This window comes from Motacilla alba, chromosome 25 (assembly GCF_015832195.1).
Source record: "Motacilla alba alba isolate MOTALB_02 chromosome 25, Motacilla_alba_V1.0_pri, whole genome shotgun sequence".
Lineage (NCBI taxonomy): Eukaryota > Metazoa > Chordata > Aves > Passeriformes > Motacillidae > Motacilla > Motacilla alba.
This window is the reverse complement of record NC_052040.1, coordinates 2,160,619-2,179,439: the sequence shown is the minus strand read 5'-3', so window position 1 is coordinate 2,179,439 and position 18,821 is coordinate 2,160,619. Positions and strand designations below refer to the sequence as shown.

Sequence of the window (18,821 nt, the reverse complement as noted above, 5' to 3'; positions counted from 1 at the left end):
CTCACCCACCCCAACCCTCCTCCTCCTCCCCCAGAACGACGGCGTTTGGCTTCCTGAACGCTCTGTGCAAGCTGGCGGCCGTGCTGGGCATCAGCATCTTCACCTCCTTCGTGGGCATCACCAAGGCCGTGCCCATCCTGTTCGCCTCAGCTGCTCTGGCTCTCGGCAGCTCCCTGGCCCTCAAACTGCCCGAGACGAGGGGGCAGGTCCTGCAGTGACAGAGGGACCCCCCCGTTTCCCTGGGGTACCCCCAAAACCCAGCGTTTCCCCCCCCTCCTCCTCCTCCTCCTCGTGCCCCCGGGGTTAGTCGCGTTAGACACTGTGAAACGTCTTCTTGGAGCATTTTGGGATTTTTTCATTTGCACTCGGACCCCCCCCCCCCCAAAAAAAAAATGTACCCCCAAAACCTCCCTGACACCTCCAACTGCCCCCCAAAATTCCCCCCGACCCCCAATTCTCCCCCTCAACCCCCCCCCAGTTTCTTTTCTTGGTGTCGCCCCCTGTGTGAGTTGCTGCTCATTCCTGGGGGGCTGTGGGACAGGATTTAGGGGGGGCCCTGGCCCTCTGAACCCCCCCATTTCTGTGCGCCCCCCTCCCAAATCCCTGCCGAGCCAAGGAGCAGGAGGATGAAGCAGGGCCTCCCCCCGTGCCTCAGTTTCCCCATCCCCAGCAGGGTCCCCCAAACCCCCACGGATTTTTGGGGGGGGGGGCATTTGGGGGTGGGGTGCCTCAGCAATGCCTCGGGGGGGTGGGGGAGCAGAGAATATTGGGGTGCAGGTCCCTTTGGGGGGGTGCAGAATCGCCTTGACAATTTTAGGGTGCCACCCCCCCCTTAAAGCACATGCCCCCCCGCCCCCCTTCCCCCAGGACACCCCAATTTTTGGGTGCCCCCAACTTTTAGGGTGCAAAGCACAGCCCCCCCCCCCCCCAGCCCCAACCTGTGGTCTCATTTGGGGTGCAGCAGCGGGGGACCCCCAAAACTGCCAGTTAGGGATTTTTAACCGATTTTTAAAGGATTTTCCCTATTTGAGGGAGGTTGGTGTGGGTTCGGGGGGGTTCAGGGGGGGTCCCTGCACCCCCTTTTCCTCCTCCCAGCCCCTTGCCCTCCCTGCACCCCATGTGCCCCCCAAATCCTCTATTAATACCCCCCTGCCCCCCCTTTTACCTCCCCCCACCCCAAAACCACCAGCGGTTTGCAAAGCACAACCCCCCCCCCCCAAAAAAAAAATCGGGGTACAAGGGGTCCCCAGTGCTCAAATCGGGGTTCAGGGGGGGGTCCCAGTGCTGTGCCCCCCCCCAAATTTGCGGTTTGGGGGGGTCCCCCATGCTCTGCTCCCTTCCCACAGGGTAGGGCAGAGCTGGGGAGCCCCCCCAGCCCCAGGGCAGCCCCCCCCCCATTTCAAGCAGCCCCCCCTCCCCCGTGTGCTTTGTCCCCCCCTTGGTGTAGCTGGTCCTTGGGGGGCCCCCCCGGCCCCCCCCCGTAGCTCTGTCGTGCCGTGCTGTAGTTTCAGGTGTTTGTAAATTAATTAAAATGGAAAAAAAAAAAAAATCCCAAAAAAAAGAAAGCACAAAATAATTACCGGGCCCCCCCCAAAAAAAAAAAGGATCCTCCAGCTGCACACAGAACACTTTAATTTAAATTAATTCAAATGAAATGCGAGGGACACCCCAAAAATCCCCCACAGGCTGGGAGCAGGGAGGGGGCGGCTGGGGGGGTCCAGCCTGGGGGTGCTATGGGGTGTGTGTTGGGGGGGGATCACCCCCAATTAATTTTGCCCCCTCCCAACGGGGTGGGGGTCCCGGGAGCCCCACGCTGTTCCTGGGGGGGGTCCCGGGAGCCCCACATGATTCTTGGGGGGGGGTTCATAAGCTCCACGCTGTTCCTGGGGGGGTCCCGGGATTCCCCCGTTGTTCCTGGGGTGCTCACGTTGTTCTGGGGGTGCCCGTGTTGTTCCTGGGGGGGGGGGGGTCCCAGGATCCCCCTGTTGTTCCTGGGGGCCCCCAGGATCCCCCCGTTGTTCCTGGGGTGCCGACATTGTTGCTGGGGGGTCCCAGGATCCCCCCGTTGCTCCTGGGGGGGGGTCCCAGGATCCCCCCGTTGTTCCTGGGGGGGGTCCCAGGATCCCCCGTTGCTCCTGGGGGGGGTCCCAGGATTCCCCCGTTGCTCCTGGGGGTCCCAGGATCCCCCCGTTGCTCCTGGGAGGGGTCCCAGGATCCCCCGTTGCTCCTGGGGGTCCCAGGATCCCCCCGTTGCTCCTGGGAGGGGTCCCAGGATTCCCCCGTTGCTCCTGGGGGTCCCAGGATCCCCCCGTTGCTCCTGGGAGGGGTCCCAGGATCCCCCGTTGTTCCTGGGGGGGGTCCCAGGATCCCCCCGTTGCTCCTGGGAGGGGTCCCAGGATCCCCCCGTTGCTCCTGGGGGGGGTCCCAGGATTCCCCCGTTGCTCCTGGGAGGGGGTCCCAGGATCCCCCCGTTGTTCCTGGGGGGGGTCCCGGCAGCCCCCCCGCTGCTCCCGGGGGTCTCCCCGACCCGTCACTGCTTCCCCGCCGCCTCCTCCTCCTCCTCCCGGGCCCCGCGCTGTTTCTCCCGCTTGGAGCCCCCCAGGCAAGGGGGCGCGGGGGGGTTCTGGGGGTCGCCGCGCCACTGCTCGGGGGTGCGGGCGGTGACCTGCAGGGCGTGCAGGGGCCCGGCCAGCTCGGCCCGCAGCGCCTCGTGCACCAGGCGGTGCCGCTGCAGCAGCGGCAGCCCCGCGAAGCGCCCGCTCACCACCAGCACCCCGAAATGAGTCTCGGCTCCGGGGGGGCCCCCGTGGCGGGGGGAGTCATTCCGAATCTCCAGGTGGGTGGGCTGGAGCGCCGCGGTCAGCTTGGCACGGATGGTGCGGGCCAGGGGACCGCCCGTGGCCATGGCAGCGCCCGCGGCCGCCAGGAGGGGACCCCGCATCGGAGACGGGCTGCGAGAGAGAGAGGGGATTGGGGGTGAGGGTTGAGACCCCCCAAGAGAGGACCCCGCATCGGAGACGGGCTGCGAGAGAGGGATTGGGGGTGAGGGCTGAGACCCCCCAGGAGGGGACCCCGCATCGGAGACGGGCTGCGAGAGAGAGGGGGGATTTTGGGCGGTGTGAGAGAGAGGGGGATTTGGGGGGTGCAGGGGGAGAAGCCCTCCCAGCAGAGAAGAGGGGCTGCAAGGGACAGGGGGGGATTGGGGGATCCTAGAGAGAAGGGGGGATTGGGGGGTGCAGGGGGAGAAACCCCCCCAGGAGAGGAGAAGGGCTGCAAGGGACAGGGGGGATTTTGGGGGGTGCAGGGGGAGAAGCCCCCCCAGACTCCCAGCATTAGAGAAGGGCTGCAAGAGAGAAGAGGGGATTTGGGGGTTCAAGGAGAGAGACCCCCCCCAGCCCCCAGGAGAGGAACCCACATGAGGCAAGGGCTGCGAGAGAGAGGGGGGGATTTGGGGGGTGCAAGGGGAGAAACCCCCCCGATCCCTCAGGAGAGGAGAAGGGCTGCAGAAGAGAAGGGGAATTTGGGGACCCCCCCAAGTCCTCAACTGGCACGGGAGGAGTTTGAGGAGATTTGGGGGGGCTGAGAGGGAGAAGAGGCTGGAGGAGAGGGCGGGGGGGGGGGACAGGGATGGGGACTGAGGATCTCAGGAGGGGGAACACGGAGGGGTGGGGTCGGGAGGGGGAATAAGGGGGGCTGGGGGTGTGGAATGGGGGACAAGGGGGTGTTGGGGCCCTGCCGGCCCAGCCCCTGGCCCGGGCACGGCGGAGGGGGCGCACGGGGGATCCCGGGGAGCTCTCGGGCCCGGAGCCGGAGGGAAGGAAAGGTCTGACCCCCCCTCTCAGAGCCCCCCTGTCCCCCGCGATCCTCCCGGGGACACCCCCTGGCACCAGCAGAGGCTGCCGGAGCTCCCGGTGCCCCCCGGTGCCCCCGCTCCCCTCACGGCCCTCACCGCCCGCTCCGCTCCCGCCGCCGCCACGTGACGCCGCCACGTGACTCAGCCCGCCCAATCCCCGCAGGCGGCGCGGACCCCGCCCCCTGCGCTCCGACCACGCCTCTTTGTCCTTATATGACGAACTGGGCGGGGACTGCGATGCGGGGGGCGTGGCCAGGTGTGCTCGGGGGAACATTTAATTTTTCCTTTTTATTTCATTTTTTCCCTTATTTTTTCCTAATTTCATCCCGATTTTTCCCATATCATCCCTATTTTTCTGGGTTCATCCTGATTTTTCCATACTCACCCCTATTCTTCCAGCACTACCCTCATATTTTCCAGATTCGCTCTCATTTTTCATTTCTCCTCATTTTTTTTTCTTATTCTTTTCCTAATTTCATCCTTATTTTTCCCGGTTCATCCTGATTTTCCTACTTTTATCCTTATCTTTCCATATTCACTCCTATTTTTCCATATTCAGCCTTATTTTCCCATCATCACCTTCATATTTTCCAGATTCACTCTCATTTTTTATTTCTCCTCATTTTTTCCCCCTTATTCTTTCCCTAATTTCATCCTGATTTTTCCCAGACCATCCTTAATTTTTCAGGTTCACCCTCATTTTCCAATTTCGCCCTTATTAGCTTTCCTAAAAACTAAAATGAGGGGGGTTGGGATGATCACAATAAAGAGCACTACTTCATTTTCAGAAGGCTTCAAATATTTTTTATTCTATTTATGCTCTTTATATATTCTTTAAAAGCTCACAAATTTACACTTCTTGGTCATGAGAAACAAAAAATTGTTTATTGGAACGGACAGTTTCATGTTTTTCTTATTTCTCCTTTTTTCTTGGTTTCTGCGCCGAGGACCTTGGCAGGAAATCCTTTCAGGGGTGAACACGGATCTCAAACTTCTCTGTGGCTCCCAGAAATCGCCGTAAAACCTCTCCCCCACCTGCAGAACCCTCAGGATGGGCAGCTCCGAGGCACCCCACGCCCACCTCACCCACTGCTGTGTGCCTTGGCTCTCCCTGCCTTCTCCCTTCCCCTCCCCACTGGAATTTGCCTTTTGGGATCAAAAATCCCCCCCGGCTATTTTTAAATTGCTGTCGGAGCCCACTCAGCTCCTGACAGATCCGCCTGTCAGAATCTTCAGCTGTTTTTTCCTCCCTCTGCTCCCGGCCCGGGTGGCAACAGCCGGGATTCCCTCCTCATTCCCACCCCAACCAGGCACCAGGATTTTCCTCGGGAGGTTTTAGGGGGATTTGGTGCCCACCCCGTGGCATTTTCTGGGGTAAGCGGAGTGCTGGGATCCTTGGCAGAGGTGTGGGGATGGGATTTACGCTTGGGATGGGGTTTATTTCCTTTATTTATGGAGGGATGGGGTTCATTTCCTTTATTTATAGAGGGATGGGGTTACTTTCTTTTATTTAAGGAGGGATGGGATTTATTTTCTCTCCATGGAAGGAAGGGTGCATCCTCTGGGATTGATTCTGCATCCTGGAAAGAAGTGGGATCCACTCTTCCAGCTCTCTGGCAAACGCTGATTTCCCCAAATGTTCTCTTCCCACCCCAGTCCCAGAGCTCTCCTGGGCTCAGGTGGGCACCAGGATTTGCTCCCTGCAGGTGGAAAACAGCAGGAACTTGGTTTAGGACACAGCAGGATTTCCTGAACGTGTTCCCAAAGGGATTTGTGGGTGCTGGAATACTGAGGGACCAACTTCCCACCCCTGTCCTCCTCCACGGGCTCTGGAATGGTCTGAAAAATCCCGGTTTGGACATTCCTGAGCATTCCTTGTCCTTGCAGGGAGCAGCTGCTTCCTGCACCTGTGTAGGTGGGATTTCGGGAGAGCAGCCAGCATGGCCTGGCAGCCATCGATCCCTGGGGACACTGGCCATCGATCCCTGGGGACATTGGCCACAGCCCTGGGGACACTGGCCACCAGCCCTGGGGACACTGGCCACAGCCCTGGGGACACCGGCCATCGATCCCTGGGGACATTGGCCACAGCCCTGGGGACACTGGCCATCGATCCCTGGGGACACTGGCCACAGCCCTGGGGACACCGGCCATCGATCCCTGGGGACATTGGCCACAGCCCTGGGGACACTGGCCATCGATCCCTGGGGACATTGGCCAACTTTGGCCCGTGCCATGTTTGCCTTCGGGACCTGGCTGTGCCCCAGGAGACAAAATGCTGGAAAAGCGTTCCCTGGCAGGGAACATCCCATTCCCTGCTGGACGCATCCCACGGGGAGAAGCTTTTCCACTGGGATTCACCCCTGGGCGGCGCCCACAGGGGTCTCCAAGGAGGAAAACCCAGGGAAGCTCCCACGACCCCACGTTCCCCAGGGTTTGGGGGCTGCCACCTCCTCCTGGAGCTCCTGTGCCCCACCTTCTCCGCGCTCTGGCTGTTGCTCCAGGCTGGATCAGAGCCCAGCTAAATTTAGAAGGATCGATTTCACCCCCTGCCTCTGCCCCGCGGGGGAAAGGACAGAGCAAAGGTGGCCGGGGACGAGGAGCCACGGGGGGCTCCCTTCTCTGTCCCCGGGACTTGTGGCACCCCGGACTGATCCAGCTGCAGGGCCATGGAGGAGCCCAGGGGGGCTGGAATTTTCCGGGGTCACACCACGGCTCTCTGTGGCTGTCGCTTGGGGCAGAGCTTGTGACAAGGACGCCCGGTGTCCCGCAGGGAAGGAGCTCCCTGAGGAGGCTGATACAGGTGAGGGGGCGGGGGGGAAAGCAGGAATGAGGGTCCGAGGATGTTGTTGGGAAGCTTCAGGCTCTGATCCCACACCAAAGTGAGGGTGGAGTGAGATGCTCAACACTCACCCCTGTGAGGAAACAGCTCAAGCAGCGCCAGGGGTGGGTTTAGGTTGGATATCAGGGGAAATCTCCTCATGAGAAGGGTGGTCAAGGCGTGGCACGGGCTGCCCAGGTGGAGTCACATCCCTGGAAGTGTTCAAAGCCGTGTGGAGGTGCCGCCTGGGGACAAGTGGTGGCCTTGGAAGGGCTGGGTGGGACTTGCTGCCAGCTGCAGGGCCCCTCTCAGTCCCGTCTCTCCAATCCCACCTCTGCTTCCAGGGGAGCTGCCGAATGAAGCCGGGAGCTGCTGGTGGGTGAGGGACCCCCCGAGCTCTGCATGGATGGGAATGGGGAGAGCTGCCCACAGTAGGAGCCCGAGGCAGCTGGAAAACTCCGGCCTTTTCCTCCGAGCTTTCCTGCTCCTCTTCCTCTGCAGGCATGGTAAGGATCAGCGTGGGCAGAGCTGTTCTCTGTAAAAACCAGGAGAAAAATGTTTCCAGGAAGAATCTCCGTGAGAATCTCCATGAGAATCTCGAGCTGGGTGGTGGAGGGTGGCGGGGAAAGTGTCGCCACGTTTCTCTTCATAGAGAAAAGCAAGGCACGAATCTTCCCAAGAATATTTCTGGGGTTCACATTCTCTGAACCTCAGAGAAAAGGGAAGCAATTCTTACCGTTTGCTGTGCCTGTGTTTGCGCAAAAGCAGAATGCAATGTGGAGATTTTTTACCCAAAGTGAAGGTGTTTTGTTTCCTTGGCCTGTCAGGGTGTGTGTGTGTGGAGACTGTTGGGACAGTCACGAGATTCTGTGCAGGGTGTGCAGAGCTGAGTGCTTGGCAGATTCAGTCTAGATGTAATGTATTACAGCGTAAAATAATACAGAATATTAGTATAATAAAGCAATTAATTAGCCTTCTGATGAGATGGAGCCAGATGCATCGCTTCTCTCCCCTCGTCGGGGCTGCCTGCAAATCCTACAGGCTTCCCCACCCGCCCCTCCTCTCCCAGTCTCTTCCCAGTGCAAGATCCTCCGCTGCAACTCGGAGTACGTGGCGGCCACGCTGCACCTGCGCGGCCCCGAGCGCGGCGCCGCCTTCTGCACCGCGCTGCGCTCCTACTCGCTGTGCACGCGGCGCACCGCCCGCACCTGCCGCGGCGACCTGGCCTTCCACTCCGCCGTGCACGGCATCGAGGACCTCATGATCCAGCACAACTGCTCCAAGGAAGGGCCCACGGCCCCGCCGCGGCCCCGGCCCGCGGCGCCCGACGCGCACGGCTTCGAGTCGCTCGACGTCTGCGATTACGAGAGGAGTTTCCTCTACAAGCACGGCCGGCCCCCCGGTTTCCAGCACTGCGCTGCTTTCGGGGACCCCCACATCCGAACTTTTCACGATGACTTCCACACGTGCCGGGTGGAGGGCTCCTGGCCGCTCCTGGACAATGACTACCTGTTTGTGCAAGCCACCAGCTCGCCGGTGGCCAAGGGGTCCAACGCGACGGTTACCAGCAAGGTAACGTTAGCGCGCGGGGTGGGTGGCAAATCCAGGGTCAGGGCACCCCCCGTGCTCCCCAAAATCCTTGGAACTGCTTCAGACCCAAGGGGGGGATGAGGAAGGAGGGACAACAGTGCTGAAGGTTGTTGAGGGGACCCTCAAACACTCCTGCTGCTGTCAGGTGATGTCCGTGGGGTGCCTGGAGGAATCTCGCTGGGTTTGGCTCCACCTGAGTTTTCCATTAAATGGAAAAATGGTGTTAATGCTTAAATGGCGTTAAAAAAGAAGGAAAGATTGTTAAAGTCCCCAAAGGACTGTGCAGGGATGGTTTAAGGATGGATAGGTGAGGTGGGACCTCCATCCTGAGACACCCCAAACCCCTGGGACGGGCCCACAACCACCACACTCATCCCCCTCCTTCCCCCCTCCCCACAGCTGACCATCATCTTCAAGAACATGAAGGAATGCATTGACCAGAAGGTCTACCAGGCCGAGCTGGACAACGTCCCGGCAGCCTTCCAGGACGGCTCCGTCAACGGCGGCGCGCGTCCCGGCGGGAGCAGCTTGGCCATCTGGGAGCGCAGCCCCGGCCGGCACGTGGAGATCCGCGCCGCCTACATCGGCACCACCATCGCCGTGCGCCAGGCCGGCCGCCAGCTCTCCTTCTCCATCCGCGCCGCCGAGGAGGTGGCCGGGGCCTTCACGGAGGAGCAGGACCTGCAGCTGTGCGTGGGCGGCTGCCCCCGCAGCCAGCGCATGTCCCGCAGCCCCCGCGGGCGCGGCCGCGTCCCCGCGGAGACGGCGCGGGCGCTCTGCCGGGAGATGCTGCCCGTGGAGGACGTCTACTTCCAGTCGTGCGTCTTCGACGTGGTCACCTCGGGGGACGCCAACTTCACCATGGCGGCGCGCGGGGCGCTGGAGGACGCCCGGCTCTTCCTGCCTGATGCTGAGAAGCTCCACATCTTCCAAGCTGGAGGAGGCTGCCAGCTCAGCTCCCCATCGTTCCTCCTCCTCCTCTTCCTCCTCCCCTGTGGACTTTGGGCTGTTTTGTTGCACTTTTAACCCCTGCCTGCTCTGCAGGGAACTTGTGAGAGCTGCTGGATCCAAGCTGCAGCCAGGAGAGGTTCCTCACCTTGAAGGAGGTGTGTCAGAGACCCAAGAGAGGGAAGAGGGGAACCCCTGGTTTGCACCCACTGGTCTCTCATGGATGGTGCAGGGGCTCCCAGCTCCTCTCCTGAAGGCAGTTCCATATTTTTCTGCTCCATTCTGACATGTTCCTTTTCCCCAAAGGATGTGACGTTGAGGTGCATCAAAGAAAAATAAACCCCCTGGGTTAGAAACCCCCTCTGTCCCTCAGAGCCTTTCCATAAATCACTTCCCACCTTTCTCCCCCTGTCAATCCAGCAGAATTCCACTCAGGAACCCTATAAATCCAGAAATAATGGACTCAAAGCTCAAAGACCAATTTTTACCAGTAATTTTTTTTTTTAAATGGATTTAGGACCCTTCACTCAGCTGCTCCCAAAGCAGAGCAAGGCCACAAATCATTTTGGGGAGTGCTGTGACCAAGAGGGAGACTTTGGAGTAAAAATCAGCTGGTTTTGTCCATGTTCTCCTCTTCCAGGATAAATAACAAGTGGATCTCCAGCAGTGGGAGCTGTGGAGCTTGAGACCTCCTCTATCCCAGGCCACTGTTGCTATTTTTCCTTGTTTTCTTGGCACCTGTTGTGGACTCAATTTAGCCGGGTCTGGACTTGGGAACCAGTGTCAGGTTTTAGGGAGGACAAAACACCCCTTGGGAATTCTCTCCCTTGGGCCCAGGTTCTCTGTCGCTGCTCAAATCCAACCCAAACTGGAGCTTTTGCTCGGAAAAACAGAATTCCTGACGGCAAAGAGCCAGCTGGGCACACAGAGGGGCAGGGTAGTGCCCCGTGGGAGGTGCAGAACTGCAGAGGGGAGGGCAAATTTCACATATTTCAGAGGATTTCAGTAAAGCAGATGGAGCTCTACAGGAGAAATCTTTTCCTTGGGGAAGACTTTATTTGTAATAAAGTGTTAAAAACTTGGCCATCTCTGTCCCACAGAATTGCAGGAAGCGCTTTGTGGACGTGGGGGAAAGGGAATTTCCGCCCCTGCAGCACGTAGGCTCCGCCAAGGGAGGTTCCACAATTCAAGTTTCAATCCATCCACGGGGTTTTCTCTCTCTTTACCCTTTAGTGCCAAGAGCACAAAGAACACCCAGGAAATATTTTCATGGATATCGTGGTGAATTCCCCCTCGGCCAGGTGCTTGGAGCCCACAGCGAGGAGCAGGAGACCTGCTCCACGTTTTTCACCCTGCTTCTGGTAATCCCTGCTGGGTTTGACATTAAAGGGCTCTATTTTTGAGTCCCCATTTCCTGTCATCTGTCTCTCCATGTCTTTGGGCGGCAGTGGCAGATGAGGATAAGAATATCTCCTTCCTCCAGTGCTCCTCTGACTCCAGAGCTTTGGGGGGATGGAGAGGAAAGCAAGCTGCTTCCTGATGTGCTCCACGTGTCCCTTTGGGAAGGAAATCATCCGGGGAGGGATAAAACTCTCTGGAGGGGGATAAAATCCTCCGTGGGGAGAAAATAAAACCTACAGATAAAACCTCCTGTAGGGATGAAATCCTCACGAGCAGCGTTGGTGGTGCCGGAGCTCCTGGTGGAAATGGGGTGGATTTGATGATGCAGAACCTAATTGTCCTTTAATTGTTGGCCTGTAGAGCCATTCAACAAGAATTCCATGGGGAAAGGAGGGTTCCCAATGGAACTAGACCTCGCCTCCTCCTGAACAGCCAGCCCATCACCTGCACCACCAGGACTGGGCCTGGAGCTTTCCTTGCCAACCCTTTCTCAGGAGCCACCTCTGAAATTTAGAGAGCAGCTCCCAAACTGGAAACGTGCAGGAATTCTGATTTGGAGAGCTCTGGTTCCAGCCCTGAGGCTCGGCAGCTCCACCCGACCCAGAGTTAAACCAGGAGTGGCCCAGTCTGGACACTTCTGACCACTGGATTTCAACCTGGAGAAGCTGCTGCTGCTGAATTGTGGACTCATTAAGGCTGGAGGAACCTCTGAGATCATTAATCATTAACTGTCCCGCAGCACTGCCAAGGCCACTCCTGACCCCTGACCCCCGGTACCACATCCACTTGTTTTTGAACACCTCCAGGGTGGTTCACTGCCCCGTTCCAACGCCTGACCTCCCTTCCCACGAACACAGTTTCCAAAATATCCAACCTAAACCTTCTCCTGAGGCCTCCTCCTCCTGGGAGACCACCCTGAACCCGCTCAGCTCCAGCTGGATGCCCACCCAGCCCCAGTGGGCTCCTGCTGGAGCTGGCTGCAATGTTTTTGAGCAGGTGACATCAGCCAGGGAGGGGAAGGGTCGATCCAAAGTCCGCTGACGTCAATGGAAACAAGATTGTTGATATCAACAACTCGGATTGGCGCCGGCGTTCTGCTCCTTGGTTTGGGGTGGGGGGAGAGGCCTTCTCCGGCCTCAGGGAGGCTCTGAGGAGGAGCAGTGGGGAATAGTTTGGGAACGGGTCAGGAGCACCCCATGCTTGGCACGTTTCCCTCATTTAGCTGAACCCCGGCACGGCCAGGGCTCGGGTCTGAGCCTCTGCAGGGTGGCCACAGGAGGTGGTGGCCCTGGGACAGACGAGGTGGTGGCCCTGGGAGAGACGAGGTGGTGGCCTGTGACACAGGGAGATGGTGGCCCTGAGACAGGGGGAGGTGGTGGCCCTGAGACAGAGGGAGATGGTGGCCCTGAGACAGGGGGAGGTGGTGGCCCTATGACAGAGGAGATGGTGGCCTGTGACACAGGAGATGGTGGCCCTGGGACAGAGGAAATGGTGGCCCTGTTACAGAGGAGGTGGGGGCGTTGTGACAGAGGGAGGTGGTGGCCCTGTGACACAGGGAGATGGTGGCCTGTGACACAGGATGATGGTGGCCTGTGACACAGGGTGATGGTGGCCCTGTGACAGAGGGAGGTGGTAGCCCTGAGACAGAGGATGGATGATGGATGGATGGATGGATGATGGATGGATGGATGCACAGATGTATGGATGGATTCCATGGATGGATGGATGAGGGATAGATGGATGATGGATGGGTGGATGAGGGATGGATGGATGGATGGATGGATGATGGATGGACGGATGCACAGATGTAGGGATGGATTCCATGGATGGATGGATGGATGATGGACGGATGGATGAGGGATGGACGGATGGATGATGGACGGATGGAATCCATGGATGGATGGATGGACGCATGGAGAACCCTCTGCCATTCCCGGGAAAGCCTCTAGATGTCCACAGAAGCCAGCACTCCGGCGCACTCAGAGCTCCGGAGTGCCAGGATTTCCATCCTCACCCCAATCAACAAGGAACCTCAGAATTCCAGGCTGGTTCTGGCTGGAAAAGACCGTCCAGGTCATGGTGCTCATGGCAGGGACACCTCCAGACACCAGATGGCTCCAAGTCCCACTTCTCTTCCCCGAGCTTGACGCTCCCAGCTCGGAGCAGTTTCAGCTGCTTAAAAGGAGGAAAAAATCCACATTTCTTTGCTGTCTGAGGGGCTCCAGGAGCTCTGCCAGCAGCTGGGGGAATGTTTGGGAATTTTGGGGTTTTTTTGGCTTGGAGTTTGGGCAATCGAGAGGTGTTTTAAAAAATTTTGATTTTATTTTTAGTTTTATGAGAAGGGTGAGACAATAGAGACGGCGTAATCAGATGTTAAAAAGAAACGTTCTAGAAATAGATAAATGTTATAAATAATAAATAGAATAGAGATAAATGTTATAAAAATAGAAATAAATATATATCACAAATACATGTCATAAAATAATGTAAATAAATGTTACAAAAATAAATGTTATAATTTATGTTATTACAATTAGAAGTTAACGATTAATTAATTATTAACTATTTTATGTTATTACAATTAGAAGTTAACGATTAATTAATTATTAACTATTTTATGTTATTACAATTAGAAGTTAACTGTTTTTTAATGATAATATATTATAAGTGGGTTTTGGTTTGTTAGTTGTAGTTACACTATATTGTAAATGCTTTAAAGCTAATCATTTCAAATTACTCCTTGTGGGGTTTATTATCATGTATTTTTATAGTTCAAGTTTTTTAAAGTATTCTAATGTATTTTTAGTTCTATTTTTCTCAAGTATTACAATGCATTTTTTATCATTCTATTTTTTAAAGTACTTAATTTTCTTTTTCCAAACTTCTTTTTAGTTCAATTTTTTTCCTCAATGACTTTTTTTTTTTTAATGTTATGGTATTTCTCAGTCAGCATTTCTCAGTTTCAGGTTCCTAGATGTGAATTTTCTGCTAGGCTTTGGGTTTCCTCTTAGGCTATAAATTTATTTCCCACTCTCTCTCTATAAAAATATAATATATTTCCCCACTATGAATAATATAAATATAATAGATAAATATTATATATTTTATAGTATCTATACAATAAATATTATATAAAATTATACATTTATATAATATTTATATAATAAATATAATGTATTTATTACATATTTTATATAAGAAACATAATAAATATGATACATTTCTTATCTGTTGTATATATAATAAATGTATAATAAAAATATTTATTATTATGGGACAAGCAGCTGCTTTCCAGGAGCCACTCCAGTCCCACAATCCCTTTTTTTTTTTCCCCAGCTGGGCTCAATTCCCAGCACGCCCTGTGCACAAACAACCAGAGGAAATGGCTTTTCCACCCCGGCTTCCAATGGCACACTCTGTCCCCACGCTCCAGCCACTGTGGATCCCTCCCTGCCCCTCTCCGCCCCCTGGAATATGCTGGAAGATCCCATATAAGGTGGGGAAAATGGAATAAACATCCCAGAGGAGCTGCAGGGCTGCAGGAACCCTCCTTCTCCCCAGCCACCCCGACCGAAATCCGCTTTTTGCCACAGCGAGGACAAAGGCCAGGCTGCCCCGGGAGCAGCGTGGCTTCTCCTGGCAACCAACCCCGATAACCTGGAGCAGAAAAAAGCAGGGATCTTATCAGAGCCAGAAAAAAACACGGATCTTATCAGAGCCAGAGAGCTGTGCTGGCAAAAACAAGCCCAGGCCGTGCCCAATTCCTTCCTCGGGACCTACCCCGAGTGAGTCACCCCGGGGTTCGTTTTCTGCCTCTGTGGCTCTGGAAGTGGGTTATTCCCAGGCTCAGTGAGTCACGGCGGCCTTGACATCTCCTTCCCCTATTTAGGAGCTCCAGGAAAAATGATGGATCTTGTCGTTCACCCAGGGAACCTCTGAGCCCACGAGAAAGCAGCTTGGAGGGGGATGAATGACTTTTAAATAAAAATGTGGTGTGAGCAGGTTGTCCCTGCCCAGAGCTCCTGGTGACTCCTCTCCTGCTTTTCTTGGTTGGGAAAATTGGCTTTTTCCAAGTGAAAATCCTGACTCCCCACCCCCAGATCCATCCAGAATTCCTGGAGCAATCCTGACCCTCGAGGGAATTCCAGATTGCCAGGGGATGGAGGGATGGAAAGCAGCCTGGAGGGGGATGAATGCCTTAAATAACATTTTAGGGTTAGCAGGAGGTTGTCCCTGCCCAGAACTCCTGGCGACTCCTCTCCTGCTTTTCTTGGTTGGGAAAATTGGCTTTTTCCAAGTGAAAATCCTGACTCCCCACCCCCAGATCCATCCAGAATTCCTGGAGCGATCCTGACCCTCGAGGGAATTCCAGATTGCCGGGGGATGGAGGGATGGAAAGCAGCCTGGAGGGGGATAAATGCCTTAAATAACATTTTAGTTTGAGCAGGTTGTCCCTGCCCAGAGCTCCTGGTGATTCCTCTCCTGCTTTTCTTGGGTCTGACATTGGGAAATTTGGCTTTTTCCAAGTCCCGACCCCCCCAGGTCCATCCAGAATCCCTGGAGCAATCCTGACCCTCGAGGGAATCGCAGCCTGCCAGGGGATGGAGGGCAGGGGGGCAAAGGGCAGCGGCGAGGGCCAAGTCTGGAGGAATTCGGGGGGGTTTTGGGACGCGGAACGTGCTCGGGATCAAATCCCTGCCGGGTCCCTTGGCGCGGGGCTCCGGGGCCCTTTGGCTCCGCTGGAATGTGGCTGAGGGATGGGAACTGGAGAGGGGCAGCACCAACAGGGCTCTGACAGGGCTCAGGCAAACAGCCCCTGGCAGGGAAGGGTGCAAAAAGCTCCCCAGCTTTCGCCAAATTATTGCTATAATTATATGTAGTTTTATATTTATGTTGCTATAATTATATGTATTTTTATATTTATGTTGCTATAATTATATGTATTTTTATATTTATGTTGCTATAATTATATGTATTTTTATATTTATGTTATAGCTTTAGGTGTTCTATGAATTAATAAAGTGTAATAAATTAGAAGATATGAGAAATTAATACCTTTATTAAATAATATTATAAATGATAAAGATAATATAAATTAATATAAATGTATAAAGTAGGAAGAATAGTTATATATAAATATAAATATATAATGGATAGTATCTAATATATGATATATATAATATAATATAATATAATATAATATAATATAATATAATATAGTATAACATAATATAATATAATATATATAATATATTATATATTATATATAACATATTATATATTATATATTATATATTATATTATATTATCATATATATAATAGATATGTATACATAATATCTATCTATAAATACAAAACATATAGATATATATTTATATAAACACATAAAATATAAAATTATAAATAAAAATTTATATTTATATTTTTATATAACTATAGGTATAGATATAGATTTAAATGTATAAAGATATATCAATATAAAATGTAGAAATACAGAAATAAATATAGAAATAAATATAGAAATATAGAAATATAGAAAGAAATATAGAAATAAATATAGAAATATAGAAATATAGAAATAGATATAAATATAAATATAAATAAGAATATAAATATAAATAAGAATATAAATAAGAATATACATATAAATATAAATATAAATTAAATATAAATATAAATATAAATATAAATATAAATATAAATATAAATTAAATATAAATATAAATATATAAAAATTATATTATCTATCCCTAATTCTCCATTGGGAGCCTTTTTTTCCTAGTGGGAGACAACAAGAACTAGAGAAAAAAAAACTTCAATTCCTGCATTCTGCTCCCAGCCAAGGAACAATTCCCTCTCCAGGAGGAATCCTGTCCTGCGGCCCGGCAGGGGAGCAGTTTGTGGCCGCGGTTTATCCGGGTTTATCGCTTTATCCGATCAGGTGTGAATTAACCGGGGGAAGGAGGCGATGGAAGGGCAGGAAAAGGGCCAGGAACCCGGGACAAACAAGCCCTGAAGGACAACTCCCAGCAAAGCCAGCTCCTGCCAAGGGCAGTCCCTCCCTGGATCATTGTTCTCCTCCTTCCTCTGCTCCCTGCGCTCTCCCGAGCCGGGAAAACACCAAAAAAATGGGGGAAAAATCATTTAAAAAGGGAGAAAAGAGGGAATTCCTGTGGGGGAGTTTGGGGAAGGAGGAGAGGGATCCCAGGAACAATCCCAGAAATACAGCAGAAACAGGGGAACCCCCAAATTCACCTCAAATAATTGGGGGGAAAGTGTCAGAAACACGTCAGGAGCAAGGAGGGAACCCCCAAATTCGGGTTTGGATGTGGAACCCCCAAATTTATCCCAAATAGTGGGGGGAATGTGTGCGAGGGGGGGCAAGAATACCACCAAATACAGCAGGAAGAGGGAGGGGACCCCCAAATTCGGGTTTCGATGCTGAACCCCCAAACTCACCCTTATTTACCCCAAAAAATGGGGGAAAAAAGGGAGAAAAGAGGAAATTCCTGTGGGGGAGTTTGGGGAAGGAGGAGAGGGAAGTGTCCCCGAGTGGGAAGCAAAAAAAACACCCCCAGAAATACAGCAGAAAGAGGGGAACCCCCAAATCCACCTCAAATAATTGGGGGGAAAGTGTCAGAAACACGTCAGGAGCAAGGAGGGAACCCCCAAATTCGGGTTTGGATGCTGAAACCCCAAAATTATCCCAAATAATGGGGGGAATGAGTGCGGGGAGGGGGGCAAGAATACCACCAAATACAGCAGAAAGAGGGAGGGGACCCCCAAATTCGGGTTTGGATGCTGAACCCCCAAACTCACCCTTATTTACCCCAAAAAATGGGGGAAAAAAGGGAGAAAAGAGGAAATTCCTGTGGGGGAGTTTGGGGAAGGAGGAGAGGGAAGTGTCCCCGAGTGGGAAGCAAAAAAACACCCCCAGAAATACAGCAGAAAGAGGGAGGGGACCCCCAAATTCAGGTTTTGATGCTGAACCCCCAATCTCACCCTTATTTACCCCAAAAAATGGGGGGGGAAAAGGCAAAATAAAAAGGAAAAAGAGGCAATTCCTGCGGTGAGTCGGTGGAGGATGGGAAATCTGATGGTTTCTCAGAAGTCAAAGTCGCTTTTCGTGGGGTTGGGAGGAGGAGAAATGTTGTTTTATTGCACAGATTCCGGCTGGAAGACAGGGCCAGGGGTTTTGGAAGGGATCTGGGAGTGGGAAGCAAAAAAACACTGCCAGAAATACACCAGGAGCAAAGAGGGAACCCCCCAAATTCAGGTTTTGATGCTGAACCCCCTAATTAATCCCAAATAATGGGGGGAATGTGTGCGGGGGGGGGGGCAAGAATACCACCAAATACAGCAGAAAGAGAGAGGGAACCCCCAAACTTCCCTTATTTACCCCAAATAGTGGGGGGGGAGTGTCAGAAACACATCAGGAGCAAGGAGGGAACCCCCGAATTCGGGTTTTGATGCTGAACCCCCAAATTTACCCCAAATAACAGGGGGGAATGTGTGCAGGGGGGGGTGAAAACACCCCCCAGGGGCTGAGGGAACCCCTCAGGAGCAGCTGGAGGGACTCCAGGGGATGGAAGCAGCCGAGAGGGGAAAACCCTGCCCAGAGGAGTCCCCCCAGTTCCCTCGCGTACCCCAAATCCGCCCTAATTAACCCCAATTAATAGGGCAGAGTTCACTGGGTGGGGGGTGAAGGAGGGCAGCGGAGGCCCCCCCAGGCTGCCCTGGGTGGGGGCAGGGATTCTGAGGAAGGAAATGAATCCCCCCCCCCGGCCCTGAGGGCCCGGCCCGGCCGCTCCCAGTGCTCCCAGTACAACGCGGCCTGTCCCAAACTGGGAGCGACACCCGCCCCCCCCCCCCCAGCCTGGGAACATGACATCGCGTTCCGCGCTCGCCATTGGCCGGAGCCGCCGCTCATTCTCGCTTCCCATTGGCCCTGCGAGCTGCCACTCCACCCCCGCCCGTCCCGCCCCCTTGAACACGCGCGGCTTTCCTTCACACGCTGTCCACGCTCCCCTGCCGCTGCTCTGATTGGCCAGTGCTGCCGTAAACAAGGCAGCGGCAGCCAATGGGAGCGCTGATCACGCGAGCAGCACGCCCGGCCACGCGCCCTCGGCGTGGCGGCCCCGGCAGCAACAGGCGCGGGCGGGGGGTGGGCGGGGCTCCGAGCCTATAAAAGGCAGCGGGGGCAGCGG

At 54.0% G+C, this 18,821-nt stretch overlaps 2 protein-coding genes across 2 annotated transcripts; one reads left to right on the top strand and one right to left on the bottom strand.

Moving 5' to 3' along the window:
* Positions 1 to 2,294: 2,294 nt before the first annotated feature.
* On the bottom strand, positions 2,295 to 4,000 carry BOLA1 (bolA family member 1). The gene is made up of 2 exons (XM_038161884.1): positions 3,950 to 4,000; positions 2,295 to 2,951 (listed from the first exon to the last, which is right to left on the bottom strand). The coding sequence occupies exon 2, from the start codon at positions 2,939 to 2,941 to the stop codon at positions 2,531 to 2,533; it is 411 nt and encodes a 136-aa protein (XP_038017812.1). The 5' UTR covers positions 2,942 to 2,951; positions 3,950 to 4,000; the 3' UTR covers positions 2,295 to 2,530.
* A 2,164-nt stretch (positions 4,001 to 6,164) lies between these two features.
* Positions 6,165 to 9,290, top strand: HJV (hemojuvelin BMP co-receptor). The gene is made up of 4 exons (XM_038162143.1): positions 6,165 to 6,656; positions 7,019 to 7,180; positions 7,744 to 8,246; positions 8,664 to 9,290. Exons 2-4 carry the CDS (start codon positions 7,081 to 7,083, stop codon positions 9,288 to 9,290), a joined length of 1,230 nt encoding a protein of 409 aa, XP_038018071.1. The 5' UTR covers positions 6,165 to 6,656; positions 7,019 to 7,080.
* Positions 9,291 to 18,821: the final 9,531 nt, after the last annotated feature.